Source organism: Nyctereutes procyonoides, unplaced genomic scaffold (genome assembly GCF_905146905.1).
Source record: "Nyctereutes procyonoides isolate TBG_1078 unplaced genomic scaffold, NYPRO_anot_genome, whole genome shotgun sequence".
NCBI lineage: Eukaryota > Metazoa > Chordata > Mammalia > Carnivora > Canidae > Nyctereutes > Nyctereutes procyonoides.
The window spans coordinates 17,539,405-17,553,945 of NW_026575135.1; the positions used below are offsets into that span (position 1 = coordinate 17,539,405).

Below are 14,541 nucleotides of genomic sequence, written 5' to 3' on the forward strand. Positions count from 1 at the left end.
GCCCAATATCTCCAGGTGGGGACTGTCACACTTGTGCATGAACCGTGCCTCTTTACTTCAGGTGCTCCCGCGAGCCATGGGAGAGCCCTCTCAATGGAATTCATACTCTGGGAGGTAGCCTTGTTTTTGCTTCATTAATGGCTCCCATGGATATCTCTGGCAGGCCCCATCAAAAGAAGGGAATTTCTTATCTAGGACCAAAGCCCAGGAGGAAGTGGGGTCCCACCTGGAATACTGAAAGAACATGCTAGTGTCTGATTCCTACCATACATTTTCTTTGCCTGCATGGAAACCATTAAATGATGACCCAGGCTAGCCTCTGAAGGTCCTCAGATACATCTCACTTTAGTTAACAGATGTCCCAAGAAGGTACATGTAAGTAATGTCCATTTCTGATGCATGAGAAAAAAGGGCCCACTGGTCTCAAAGGATTTGTTTGGTCCTCTGTGAAGTTCATCACCTGCCTGAAAAACATGTTTTCAGCAGCTAAGAGTGTAGCAAATCTGAACCTTAATTCCTAGTCCCAACAGCCTAGCTCATGCTTGGCTCTGATGAAAAGGAAGTGAGCCTCCTCCCCGGGCAGGTGAGCCCCAGGTGGGATGAGCCTCTCCTGAAGCCTCCATCCGCTGTCACTGGCTCACCCGGTCCCAGTCTGATGAGAAGGATGAGACTGAGCAGGAAACTCTGAATGTGTGAGGGGGCAAAGGAAGCTGGGGCCTGGGGCCCTGAAGGCAGCCCTGGGGAGATGGCACAGTTTCTCTCAACCGAGTGCCTTTCTCTTTCTCATTCTGCCATGGGAACCTCTATCTCCCAAAAGATAGAAAGGGAGAGGCATCTAGGTGGAGGAACGCATAATACACTAATTGAATATGTTTTATGCTTCTGGTTCTTAACTTTTAAAAACCGTTGTTGAGTCATTTTTGCTTTTTACAAATATCCATTTTTCTCACTTCTCTGCCAACCAAACTTGTTAAATCGAGTCCTAAACAAATAAGTAAAGGTATGTTTTATACACGTGCAGTGTTTTGCTTTTACTTTGGGTCACCTGCCAAGGACTAGGGAGAGGGGAGGACTCGCCCCTCTGCCTCATAGGAACAGGCTGCTTAAGGTAAACTTCCTTCAAAAACCTCATGTAAAAATAACCCTGAAGCAGGTGCTCCAATTGGCAACGAGCTTCTGTGGAAATTTAGATTTTTCCTGAAGGTTCATGACAATAAGTTGCAAAAAATATGTTTCTTTGTTTAAACTAGGTTAAACTTAACAGATTTTAGAAAAGTGGCAGTCGTTTTCCTTAATTTCTGGGGTGTGTGTGTGTGTGTGTGTGTCACAGCCAAAGCCAGAATCCACCTTTAACACAGGAGAGGAGAGGGAGGGGGGACACGGTCACCTCAGTGACCCGGGTGGTGCTTACCTGTGATCATGCTCAGCGCTGACAGGCATGCTAAGGCTTGGATATCAAGGTTCAGGCTCTGCAAACTTAAGGAAAAGTCTTTAATGGAGTCGAGCCACTCCCCAAATCCACGAAGGCACTGAAGTCGATGCAGGACAAGTCCATTGCAGAACACAAACTTATCTTCAGCAGTGTTCGACCTACAAGACAAAGTCATGGGGGGGGGGCAGGGGTGGAAGACAGAGACACATCAAACAGGTGTGTTCAATCTGTCCAACATCAGAACACAAAGGCACCTAAACAGCCATTGGGCAGTGTTCAGAACCCGGTGTGGTGTCATGGAACTTGCCCAGATACTTTTTTTTAAAAAAAGATTTTATTTATTTATTCATGAGAGAAACAGAGAGAGAGGCAGAGACACAGGCAGAGGGAGAAGCAGGCTCCCTGTGGGGAGCCCGATGTGGAACTGGATCCCAGGACCCTGGGATCACAACATGAGCCGAAGGCAGCACTCAACCACAGAACCACCCAGGTGCCCTCTACCCAGATCATCTTGATGAACAAGACTGTGCTCCTGGGGGATCCCTGGGTGGCTCAGTGGTTTAGTACCTGCTTTCGGCCCAGGGCGTGATCCTAGAGACCCGGGATCGAGTCCCACGTCGGGCTCCCTGCATGGAGCCTGCTTCTCCCTCTGCCTGTGTCTCTGCCTCTCTCTCTGTGTGTCTCTCATGAATAAATAAATAAAATCTTAAAAAAAAAAAAAAAAAAGACTGTGCTCCTGGGATCAACAACCACTGCCACTTGTCTGTGCTAACTTTCTCGGTGAGCATCAGCTCTGGGGAGCTGGGGAGGGAGCACCCGCTCTCATTACCAGAATCAGTTACTGTCCCACCAAGGATGGGAGACAGAGGAGAGGCACTCAGGAAGTATGGAAGTGAAACCCCAGGCACCGCCTCTTTCTGTGGTGAACACGATTCTGTTCCCTTCAGGGCTCCTTGGCCAGGACTTCTCCCTCTTATTCTTAAATGTCAAAAACTGATAAGACCTGAGACTAGACACTACAATTCCATCGTGCAGACTCCAAGAACACCCGGTCCTTGCAACTGCCAGAAGTCAATCACAAAAATAAAAAGTGACCCAAGTAAAAAATAGTCATTTTTTTTTGTATCCCTCTGTACTGTCAACAGTGGATCTGTGGAGGGCTATTTCTAAAACTGCCTGATAGTTCATATTATGTCCATCATCATCTCATTTCTCTCTCATGGAAGCTGTCCTGGAACATCTAGACATCACCACTTAGCTGTGGGGCTGAGGGCACTCCTTTCATCTCTCCTTTTCCTTATCTATAAAATAGGAATTCTGATTACTACCTCCTAAGATTGCTGTGGGAATTAAATAAAGGCTCTGAGAGCCCATGCACACTACCTGGGACACAAGAGGAGCTCAACCAGTATTAGGTGTAGCTAGTTCTGAATTCTCTATGGTCCTTCCTTGAATCTTACCTTTCCTTTAATTTTCAAGTCCCTTGCTACATATTTCTCTCTTTCGGCCTACTACATTAACAAGTTAATATCTCTTTATTTGTACTTCTTGGATGAGTAGCTTTATTCATTCATTCACTCAGCAAGTCTTTCCTTAGAACCAAGTATGTGCCATTCTTGGAGCCAGGCACTGGAGAAAACTTGGTGAAAAGTGCATAGATGGCACCTGCCTGCATGGAGCTTATTCCTTACTTAATCCTTTGCTGCCTGCCTAATAGAGGACAGTCCCATTGCTGCCTTGGATCCTGTGCACAGCAGATTGGCTGTAATTATGCTAATTACTGACTCCTTAGCTGTAATTTCACCTCTGTCTCTTCTACAGATCCTGCCACAGAGGCACACACAGACAGCATGGTTCAGCCTCAGAGTTTAAAACCTGGACCTCAGGCCACTGGTATCAGAATCACTGGAGCATGAGTTAAAAAGGCAGATTTCTGGACTTCTTTCAAGATAGCTCTAAACCAAAATGGCTGGGAATGAGGCATGGGAATCTGCACTTTACACTAGAGCTTCTGGTAACACAGTATGAAAAGCTTAGAGAGAAGCTTAGATCCGCGGTTCCAGCTTTTTGAAAAATCACTGCCTCTTTGTCTTTGGTGTCACCGAGTAGGATAGGTTGAAGCACATCTTTTGATCCAGAAGCTATTCGCTTGGAGTAAACACTGGGGGTTGAGAAGCTGTGGGAACTCTTTAGAGCCCCATCTGGCGTACTAGAACAGTAACTTGTTAAATAGAAACCCATGAGGTAAATGCAATGTTCAAAATAAATACTCGCCTGCCAGGAAATACCTTATGCACCATGAGAGAATCTTCCTAGAATCATAGAATGTTGGAACTGCAATGGGCTTCAGAGATCAACGGATCTAACCTCCTCATTGCACAAAGGAAAGTGAATTTCAGGTGAAGCCAGTGACCTTCTCAGAGTCTCACAGCAAGTTCATGTTGGAACTGACACTAGAACCCACGAGTCCTGGCTTCCAGGCCAGTGCTCTTAGCCACTGACCATTTTTATTAATGCCTGACCATATTTCCTATTTCATTCCTGAGCAAACTCTTCATGGATGACTCCATTATGAACACAGCAGGTTTCCAACTTCTTCGAAGTAAGGGGAGAACTAAAGAAAAGATAAAATCATAGTAATTACCTGATGGAAAGTCTGAGAACAAACAGCTCCAAAAAGGCTGATTCTATAAGTAATGTCTGATCTTCTTTGGGGAGATCAGTAAATCCGGGAATCTTTTCTGCCCAGCTTCTGGACACATCGATGGAGGCTGTCAGGAGGTTGTAGAACTGTTGCACGTGCTCAGCATCAGTGCCTGCAGCGGCCTGTTCGGTGGGACAGTACTGGAATGCAAACCGCAGAGAGCAACGTTATCTTAGTTCAACAGGGATGGCAACATTATTTGCAAATTGGCTCTTGCAAGACTGTCAGCGCCCGAAACTTTTTTTTTTTTTTTTTTTTGGCATTTGGTCTCCTCTGATTCTCATGATGTAAACAGCAAATTCTGTTACCTCTTAACAGACAAAAGAAATCTGGCTAAGTCTCTTTAGTGCAGTGGTTTTTAATCTTGATGCAAGATGGAAATCAAGCTTAAAAAGCACTGTGTCTAGCTCATACACACAGAGATTCAAATTTAACTGGTCTGGAGTGGGGACTGGTCACCAAGAATTTCAAAGGCTCCCCAGGTGATTCCAAAGAGCAGCTATTGTTGAGAAGAACCATTACCCCAGAGGTTTGGGTCCAAGCAGGCCGCCAGGGTCTACTGATTCCACTACAGCACAGCTGTCTCTAAGATGTTAATTAAGCCACACTTCTCAAAGTGTAGTTCTTGGGCCAGCAGCATCAGCAACACCTGGGAATGTGCCAGGAATGAACATCTTGGGTCCCATCCAGACCTACGGGAGTGGAATCTCTGAGGGTAGGCCCAAGAAACTGCTTTATCAAGATCTCCAGCTGATTCTCATGCATACTGGAGTCTGGGAACCACAGAATTAATCAACAGGAGAAGAGAATGATTTTTGCTTCCTGCAGGTGGATTTTTGTGAGGTAAAAACAAACCAGGCAGGGGAGGGGAGGGTGTTTCCTTAAGCAGGACCCAGGCAGTCGTGTGCCCTCAGACTCAGGACTTGTGGGTACTTAAATTAATGAAAATTAAATAAAACATAAAGTCCAGTTTCTTAGTCGCACTGGCCATATTTCAAGGGCTCCAAAGCCATGTGTGATGGGCAACAGTTCCCTCACTGCAGAATATTCTATTGGACGGCCCTGATCTAAAGGATCCCAGGAGAAGAAAGGTACAGGTAGGAATAAAGTCCTTGTTCTACTCTTGGATATTTTGGTAGAGTCAGGGTTTTGCTCGAGTCACTGGGGGGAAAAAGTCCTCTTGGTTTCAGCAGGAAGACTGATATAACAAGATAATAATCAAGGCACAACCAACAACACGGAGATTTGAGATCTGCAGAAATACTCATGTAAATATGTGCATCATTTCCTTTGCCCTAACACAGCCTTGAGTGCGTTTGTGTCCTTTCTCTCAGTTCCTCCGGGGTATGGATTTTAATCCTTATTTTACAGATGAGAAAAAGGAAGCTCAGAGAGACTCAGGAAGGCTAAGGGACTTTCCCAAGGTACACAACCAACAGTGGTCCAGCCAAAACTTAAACATGGCCCTGTGACTTCCACTCTTGCACTTCCTGGCTGGTAATATGTCTGATGTTCCTAGTTGGTAGCCTGTGGAATAGTTTTTTTCTAAAACTAAAACTAAAGCATTTTGCTTTGCTCTAATTGGAGGTCTCTGTGTGTGTACTCATTTGGTCCCATGTTTTGTCAGCAGCAGCACAGTGACTGGCGCATAAAAGACCCCCAATAAATTGTTGAGTATTGTTTAGTGAAAAAGTAGTCAGGGGAGCCCCTAAGTTTGTCACAATGCCCTAATCTGGCTGGAGGAGGGACAGCCAATAAACACCAGGTGCTCACTGAGGAACTACTCATATACGAGGAAATGAAGCACTTGTCTTAATTGGGTCTCTTTTTTTTCTCCCTTTATGCTTTCCCACGAGGCATCATGAAATAACAAAAGACACCATCAGACAAGGAGACCAGCTGCTCTAATCCTAGCCCCTAATTTGTGAAATAATGTAGCTCTGCCTGTAGTTATCTGGGATATATTACTTCACTTTCCTGAGCCTCGGTTTTCCCCCCTGTAAAATGGGGATAATACCCTCCTCAAGATTCTGTTGTAAGGATTATATATGATAATATACTTGAAGGGCCCAACATAAGGATATTTAACAAAGGATGACAGCAATGGTACTGATAACGATGATGGAATGAACACTGTTCCACCACTTGCATATTTATAAAATGGGGAAAGGGGTTGAATTGGAAGGTTTCTAATTCTCAGCCCTGATTTTCTAGGATCCTGTAACATCAGGTCCAGTTCAGTCCTGGCTCTTCTGTTCTCAATAATTCCACCAAGGGCCTGGATTCAATGAAGTCCTGGATGTTTCTGTGATGTGATGGGGCTTCTTGGGAGCAAAGTCCGGGAGAAGCAAGCAGTCCTCCTTCCCACAGATGGTCAAGGATGGTGGCATGATCCTGGTGTCATGATAATTCCCCCCACCTCCTTTTAGCACATACACTACTAACTGGAAGGGAGTGGAGAAAGGGATTTTATTTAACTTTTTTTTAAAAAAAACTCTCTTCTGTGCATCTCTTTCCAAATACTCTCCAAGGATAGGAGGAAAATTAGAGTAGAACCCCCTTTAAAAAGCTGACAGCACTACTTGTGAAACTCCCGAGTGGTACCTGGGGTAGAGAAAAGAATGTTGGACCAGGCTGCAGGTCCTGGGGTCCTCCTCCAGACTCTGGCATGCAGCCCTAGCCAAGTTACTTAACTTTTCTGGAGAAGGAAGTGACTGGCTACCTGATTTTTAAGATTCCTTCTGGCTCTTTGCACTCAGCTGTCTTTCTGTTATTGATTTCTAATTTAATTCCATTGTGGTTTGACGGCAGACATTGTGTGTTTTCTATTCTTTTAAATTTGTTAAGGTGTGTTTTATGGCCCAGACTATCAACTATCCTGGCGAATGTTCCGTATGATGGATTCTTGCACTCAATGATTCTAAATGTTGCTAATCATACCAGGTAGGATGTTACTGCCTAGAATTTGACACTGATTCAGCATTATTTTGTCTTAAAATATGATGTTAAACAGAGATAAAAAGACCAAAGGTTATAAACTTTTTCCTGGGAACGGGACCTAATAGCTCCCTTCTGCACTGACCTCCCTGAAACCATGGCTCACAACTCAATAATCTCTCTGCTTTCAATATTTGCTCAGAACCCTCCAGAGTGCTTAGCTTCCACCCAGCATCCTCTGCAGGCCTCCATCCCTGCTGGGCTCACATTTCATGCATCCTGCACACAGGGAGATGCAAACCCTGCCTACCCTGCATGTGCAGTTGTCTCTGATGGAGTCCAGCAAGGAGAAAAGCCAGCAGGCCCAGCATGCCAGACTCCAGCCAGCCCCTCTGGGCTTCACCTGCATTGATTCTGGCCCACGTTCCAAAATTCTGGAGCCAAAATGAATTCAGCGTGAGCCACCAGTAACTCGGGGGTGACTGGTGGATTAGCCTCCAATGCTAGGGGAAAAGACAAACCAAGTGCCCCCTCTATTGAACATAAGATTTAAAGAAACAAAACATAACATTTTAGATCCTTTCTCACCTGGTCCGGCACTTTTTATAAAACCTCACCAAGGAACACTCCATCTGGAATTGCAAGAATCAAATCCCCATTCTCTGCTTCTAGGGTCCCCTATATCACTCTATCTCTGGGCTAAGCAGGTTTGTGGTTCACTGGAGAAAATCTGGAAATGTTTATTGATCATTCTAATCAAATTCAGGCCAAATAGAGGAAGACTTTAAATAATGAATCTTTTTTCCTGTTTAGGCTTTTTATTCCAGCCTATGTGAATAAATTGATTCATCCAAAGTCTGGCTTTATGTCTAGTCAAAGACAGTATCACATTTACTAACCAGTTAGAAGAGGCTACAGCTAATGTCTGATATAAGTTTCTCTGAATAACCTAGACTGAGAATCTAGAGCTGAAAATATCAACAGAAGTTACTTAAATGAGGCTCCATTTTGCATATGGTAGTACTATGGCTGTGCAGGTCAGACTTCATCAACAACCCAGGCCTCAAATAAGTTGTCTGGGAATTAAGTGAGACCCTCAGTGACTACCAGCCCTACCACATTAGCAATGTGATGTTTTCATAACAGAATGGAACCTGCTATTTGCTCTACCTCCCTGCCAGTCCAAGCTGAGTATGTAAAATGTCCTAAGAACATTTTGTCTCCCCTCAGAATGCTAGTTTTCCCTGGGCCTTTCTATTTCTTTATACATTTTAGATGTCATCATGACATGAGCCAAACTATGTATACATATTCCTAAGTTCTTACACTTTAAAACAAATTGGCAACAAATATGTTTTCCTCCCAATTCTTTTCTAACTGCCTCCCCTGCTAAAAAACAAAACCCTCCCCTGCCCCCACTAATGGCATCACTGCATTATATATTTGCTTACTTTCTCTCTCCTTCACACCATGTCAGCTGCCTGAGGGCAGGAACTGCTCTTCCACAATGTGTCCACTGCTGTAGAACAGCACCTGATGCCCAGCAGCCATTGGATAAATATTTATTAAACGACTTGGTGACTTTTTGAAAATGTATATATATGTCTATCATTCATTCCTTCTCGGCCTCAAAAACAAAGCTGGGAGACGGGAGATTTGAGGTAAAATTGGGTTGTTCTTATTAAACTATATTGATGGTTCGCAAATCTTCGTGTGGCAACACGTCATCCAAGGCATTTGTTAACATGCAGATTCCTGTCTGCCTCCTCCCCCTCTCCTAGTTCGGATTTAATTGGTCTGAGTATGGCCCAGGAATCTGAATTTTTAAGCAAACACCCTGGGTCTTTCTGGGTACCACACTCTGGGAGATGCTGAGCTCTCTCCACAATGGATTTATGGCAGGTGTAATGGTTAGAGGGTCAGAGAATGAGAAGGCTGGGAGTGATCATGGTGGTGCCTTTAGCCCAGTCTCCCCAGCATTCAGACAGGGAAGCTGAGACCCACTGTGGCCCAGGAACAGACCTGAAGTCACCTAGGGTATTGATGGCAATTTGAGAGGGTCTTCTGAGAAGCTTCAGTCAACCTTTCTCTTTGCCGAGTCTTTAGGCTGTTTACTCTCTAGTCTAACATGTGTTCGCCACGATGTTTCTCAGGCTATCTTGTTAACATATTTAAATGCCATTTGCTGGTGCCTGGTTTTATCCGAGTGGCATCTCCAAGTGGTATTTGGAGTCTGTTACTACACTGAGTGACACCAATTACCAAGAAATATCCCCATTTGCTGAAAAATACTAGAAATGACCAATTAATGAGGACGTTAAATATATTTTCTCATTAGTAATTGTGCAGGCTCTGAAGCCAAGCCCAGTATCTATATATACTTGTATTGCTAAATTAAAAGCAACTGTGGGACAGAGGATAGCTACATTTCGAGAAGAAACAAATCAAACATGACATGTTTTGACTGCACTGATATACAATGATCTGAGCTCACTTTTGAAGGAGAGAAGTTTGGCCCAAAGGAGAAGTGAAGGTCCCAGAGCCAGGAACACTTCACAGTTCGAGGAGCTCTCTTTCTGGCCTCTAAAACATGCATGCATTCCCTCTGTGACTTGGAACGCAACTCTTTCCTCCTCCCTCTCTCACAAATGAGGAAAACCACTTGTTTAGGACCTTAGAGGCATACAGGCGGGTACAAGAAGGTTAGAACATACCTATCTGGCAAACATCATCTCATTTCTCTATTCACCAGATTCATGGGGGAAACTGGCATTGTCAATAAATTGCCTTGGTCAAATCAACTGTCTGACTCAAATCCAACGGGACAAATTCTTACTTAAAATATAATAAATTATGGACACACACTGAAATGGTGACATTTGTTACCACTGAAGAGTGGGATTAATCAGCAATAAAGAGGAGACTTTGATTTTTTTCACTCTGTCCTCTTCTAAATGGTTTGTTTGCCTTTTAACAAAACCGAATGCGTATATGTATATATATATGTAATAATAATTATTATTATTTTTAAAAGCCTCATAAAGCTTCTATTAGAAAAAAACTAGTAACTTTTCATTACAGGGAAGTGGCAGTATGGTGAAATAGAAACTTAATACCTTGAGGGATGAGATTCAGATCTAGTCCTAGCTTTGCTCCTGACCTCAGGCAAGACACTTAACCCCTAGAAGCCTCAATTTACTCCTCTGAAAGTATGGGGGTTGGATTAGATGATCTCAAGGTCCCCTCCAGTTCTAACATTTGCATATATATCAGGAGAAGGTATGATGAAAATTGAGTTTTAACGAATGACATTCCTAAAAAAATGACGGAAACCATAAATTATAGCACATAAGTCTGTGGCTTAAGGGAAATTATGTAAGAACATATGTGATGGTGCCTAGCTCAAAGTAGGCACTCAATAAATTCAGTTTGCTTCATTCGTTTTATGGTAATGTTTTTTAGAGAACAAAGCAGGTTCAATCTTGTTAAATAACAAGTTACTTAACACACACACATACATGTATACACACACACACATATATATATAAATAAAATATCACATAAATATAAAATCACTAGCATTTAGGAACAATAAGGCAAGCCCCAGAATCATAAAATCTTAGAATTGGAAGGAATTCAATATTCAAAATAACTTCTCTGCTTGTGAGAAATCCTGTTATGTGTTCTCCTTAGTTACTTCTTGTGTTGATGAACTCACGCTACCACAGCAGCTCTTGTAGCTAAGAGAGAGCTCATCCTTATCTTCAGAATGAGCTGGAAGGGGCCCCCTCTTCTTCTCCCTTCAGATCTGCTCTTTGGAGCAACAGTCCTCTTTCCACAGGGTAAAAGAGTGACCTAGTCCTGCCAAACCTTCTGCCTTCCTGTTTAGATATTTTCATTTCCTCCAACCACCCCTTACAAGTTTCCAGAAACAGTATGTCCACATCCCCCTTAAACCCCGGTTTGGGAAGGGACTTCACCCTTGAAGTGTGGTCTCACAGGACGGAGCCTGTGAGACCACCACCAACTTGGTTCTGGTCCTATATTTCTACTACTGCAGCCCTAAGGTAGTTCAGCATCCCTTCCTTCCACCACACGTGTACTTTGTTGGTTCATATTGACTGTGTATTGAATAAAGTCCCAAGATCTTCTTAACAGGAACTACTGATGGGCCAAGGCTCTCCCATGTTTTGAAATTCTAAATGCTGAGCTTCACATTTATTTTTGTTAACTTTCTTCATGATGGCTTCAGCCCATCCTGTTCCAACCTGTCGAAATCACTCTGAATGTTGATACTGACATCCATCATATTAGCGATCCCTCCCAGATTTCTGTCATCTGCAAATGTGATCAGCATGCCTTCCTATGCCTTCATCCAAGTTTTTGATGAAAACTCACTGTATTTTTAAAAAGTCTTTTAATTTAATTGATTTTGGTCCAAGTTTAGATAATTTTGTAAAGCTATCTAAAAGCAGGAGAATCCAAGCTATGAGGCTCAACCTGATTCCAAAACAATGCAATTAAAATAAATGTGCTTTACAAAATTGAGCAGGGGCCCCAAAGGTAGTATGAATGTGACCCGGACTCTGGTATGGTCAATCTGCTATTTTGGACAAAGCTAACAATTAAATTGGATAAATGTTTGTTGATGAGGATGATGACTCTAGTCTAACACACTGAATAGTGCAGAGGCAAGCAAACATACTGGATTGATTTTTCAGTGTGGACACAGTTCCCAGCTGGGACAACTCAAAGTGCTGGCGAAGGTTTGCCACTGAATGACTAATTAGGCCATATAGACCAATAGTTGGATAATTTGGGGCCAAAAAATCACTTTGGGGGCCTTAGTTCTCTGGACTGACCATCGGTAGTGATTTCCAATGCCCCAGACCAACGTCAAACCTTGTGCTATGGGCTTGGCAGAGGCTATGTGGAGCAGCTTCATTAATTCAGACAAATTGCATAAAGGGAGGCAAAGTTTGCTTCAGGAAGGGGACACCCTTATTCCCGAATGCTTTTCCAGTACCCACTATCATTGAAGCCAAAGACACAGTGAAGCACGGTATTTAGAAACACAGACTTTGGGGTCCAGCGCACCTGGCTTCCAATTCTCTCTTTGATAAATATCAGCTATGTAACCTTGGGCAAGTCACTCCTTTAACCTTTCCTGGTTTTCATGGCCTCATCTTCGAAACACATGATAACATTTACCTTAATGGCATTGCTACACGGCCTCTGACATAGGTAGTGTTCATACTTCTCAGTACATTCAATAAATGGTAAAGTGAGAAAGGCTGGTCAAGGACATAACGTACAGGGCACTGGGTCAAAACTTTGACAAGTTATCACCTTATTGAATCTTCTTCAAAACCACCCCAGAAAGTAGATATTATTGTTATTACTCCACAACACAGATGAGGAAACTGAGGTGTTGCAAGGTTTCATCAGTTGCTCAAGGTCACCTATCTACTAAATAATGGTGTTTGGATTTTCATCTAAGCTGGTGTGGTTCCAAAGCCTAAGCCCTTAACCACTGCATTATTTCATTAGACTATTATTTGAGACTTGACTTTAGTTAAGAGATGCTACTTGTAATCAGAGTAAGAGTCCTCAACCTTTGGTGCTAAGGGTCTACCATGCTTCTCATTTGAAGTTTTGTGATTAGGTGTGGAGAGGAGGCTTCACAGCCTATAATGAGGGTACAGAGGGAAGGAGGATCCCAGTGGGTATATTAATCACCCCTTCCGTCAGAAGTCTGAAATACTGATTAGGCCTGGGTAGGGCAATCCGGTAGTAGCTGCCAAGCCAGATCAACCAACTGGAGATCCCTGGACTGGTCTCTCTCTCTCATCGGTGTGCACACTATGTTTCTAAGTTTTCTTATATCAGAGAGGGGGTGACTAGCCTCCCAGTTCATGGTTCTTTATCTTTTTTAAAAAAGATTATTTATTTATTTATTCATGAGACACACACACACACAGAGAGAGAGAGAGAGAGAGAGAGAGAGGCAGAGACACAGGCAGAGAGAGAAGCAGGCTCCATGTAGGGAGCCCGACATGGGACTAGATCCTGGGGCTCCCAGGATCACGCCCTGGGCTGAAGGCAGACACTCAACCCCTGAGCCATCCAGGCATCCCTCATGGTTCTTTAAATGGTGAAATGAGACAACAGACAACAATGTCTAGCATGCAGAAATAGCTCAGTAATTGTAATCCTTTTCTTTTCTTTCTCTCTCTGGTGAGACCCTGTCTTACTAGAATTTTGCTCTTCTAAGTCTTTTTCAAAACTGCCTTCCAGTACTGTTTATACATTTGCTCAGAAAATCCCTTCTTATGGTTTTCCTGTGTGGGGACTTTTCAGAGTTCAGACTGATGATATTTTAGTTTATCTCACAATAAATAAAAATATTGATATGCTTTGGTTCATTTAAATAACAATACTCACTTATGCTTTTCAAAACAATCATTCCTGTGTGACTGATGTTCCAAACATCCCTCCGGGGTTAAATATTATAATCATCTCCACTGTAGGGACGAGAAAGCCAAGAGTGGGAGCCAGGTGACACAGGCAGGAAGCAGCACAGGCAGCGTTCCATCCTGGTCCCCCTGACACCTCCCAATGTCAAGGCCAGAGCTCCCTCCTCTCCATCAGTGGTCGAGTCCCTCTGAATAAGCAGCAGGTCAATCAGTGCTGATGCAACTGGATAAACTGCTGAAGGATATCTTGAGGCTCACCCAGATGGTTAGATCACAATATGAAAAAAGCGGTAGTTACTACCTCTAAACCACGAAAGAAATCTACACACTATAATTCACCTGTGCACATTTTCATTGGCACAACCACCGGGGTCCTGCAACAATGGTATGACAGGTGCAGCACTGTCAGGATCATTTGTTAAGGCATTTAGAGATCCAATAAGGCAAAAATGATTTGGTGCAATGGATGCACCGGGATTGCTAAATGAAGTGAGAAATATAGAGAAGGTATGAAAACTGTTTAGTACAGTGCCAGGCGCAAAATCATTCAATCAACTCTTGTTCCTAGTATCATGAACAGAGACCTGATCATTTGAAAACAGGACATCATAAAACTTACTCTGGAGTAATCAAGATCTCTGGGTGTTGAGTCTGTTAAAGCTCGGACAAGGGCGTTCATCATACAGATCGGAGGAGAAGGTGGAGAGGGCTGAGAAGGTTCCTGCTGTAATGGGCTCTTTGGTTTGGAAGGCAGCCGACCTCTCCTCCCTTTCAGACTATCTGTACGGACAACTGATGCCAAAAGAAAAAAAGAAAAAAATGTCTCCAAAGATATTCATGAAGAGCCATAAATCACAAAAAGCAATCAAAACACATTACAGTTGAGCAATCATTAACGAGACCAACCATTTAAAAGTGGCAGTAAGTTTGGAATTATATCCACACAATGATTTAATGAGAGTTGAAACAAGCAGCATAAAAGTCACCCGTAC

General features: G+C 43.3%; 1 protein-coding gene across 1 annotated transcript in view; it reads right to left on the minus strand.

Annotated features, from left to right (window-relative positions):
• The window catches only part of NR4A3 (nuclear receptor subfamily 4 group A member 3), a 40,097-nt gene that overhangs the window by 13,906 nt on the left and 11,650 nt on the right, over nt 1–14,541 (minus strand). Inside the window, exons 5-7 of the mRNA XM_055302700.1 lie at nt 14,169–14,341; nt 4,077–4,276; nt 1,412–1,590 (exon numbers count right to left, since the gene is read on the minus strand). Of these exons, the coding sequence (XP_055158675.1) occupies nt 1,412–1,590; nt 4,077–4,276; nt 14,169–14,341 (552 nt within the window). The remainder of the gene's footprint in view (nt 1–1,411; nt 1,591–4,076; nt 4,277–14,168; nt 14,342–14,541) is intronic.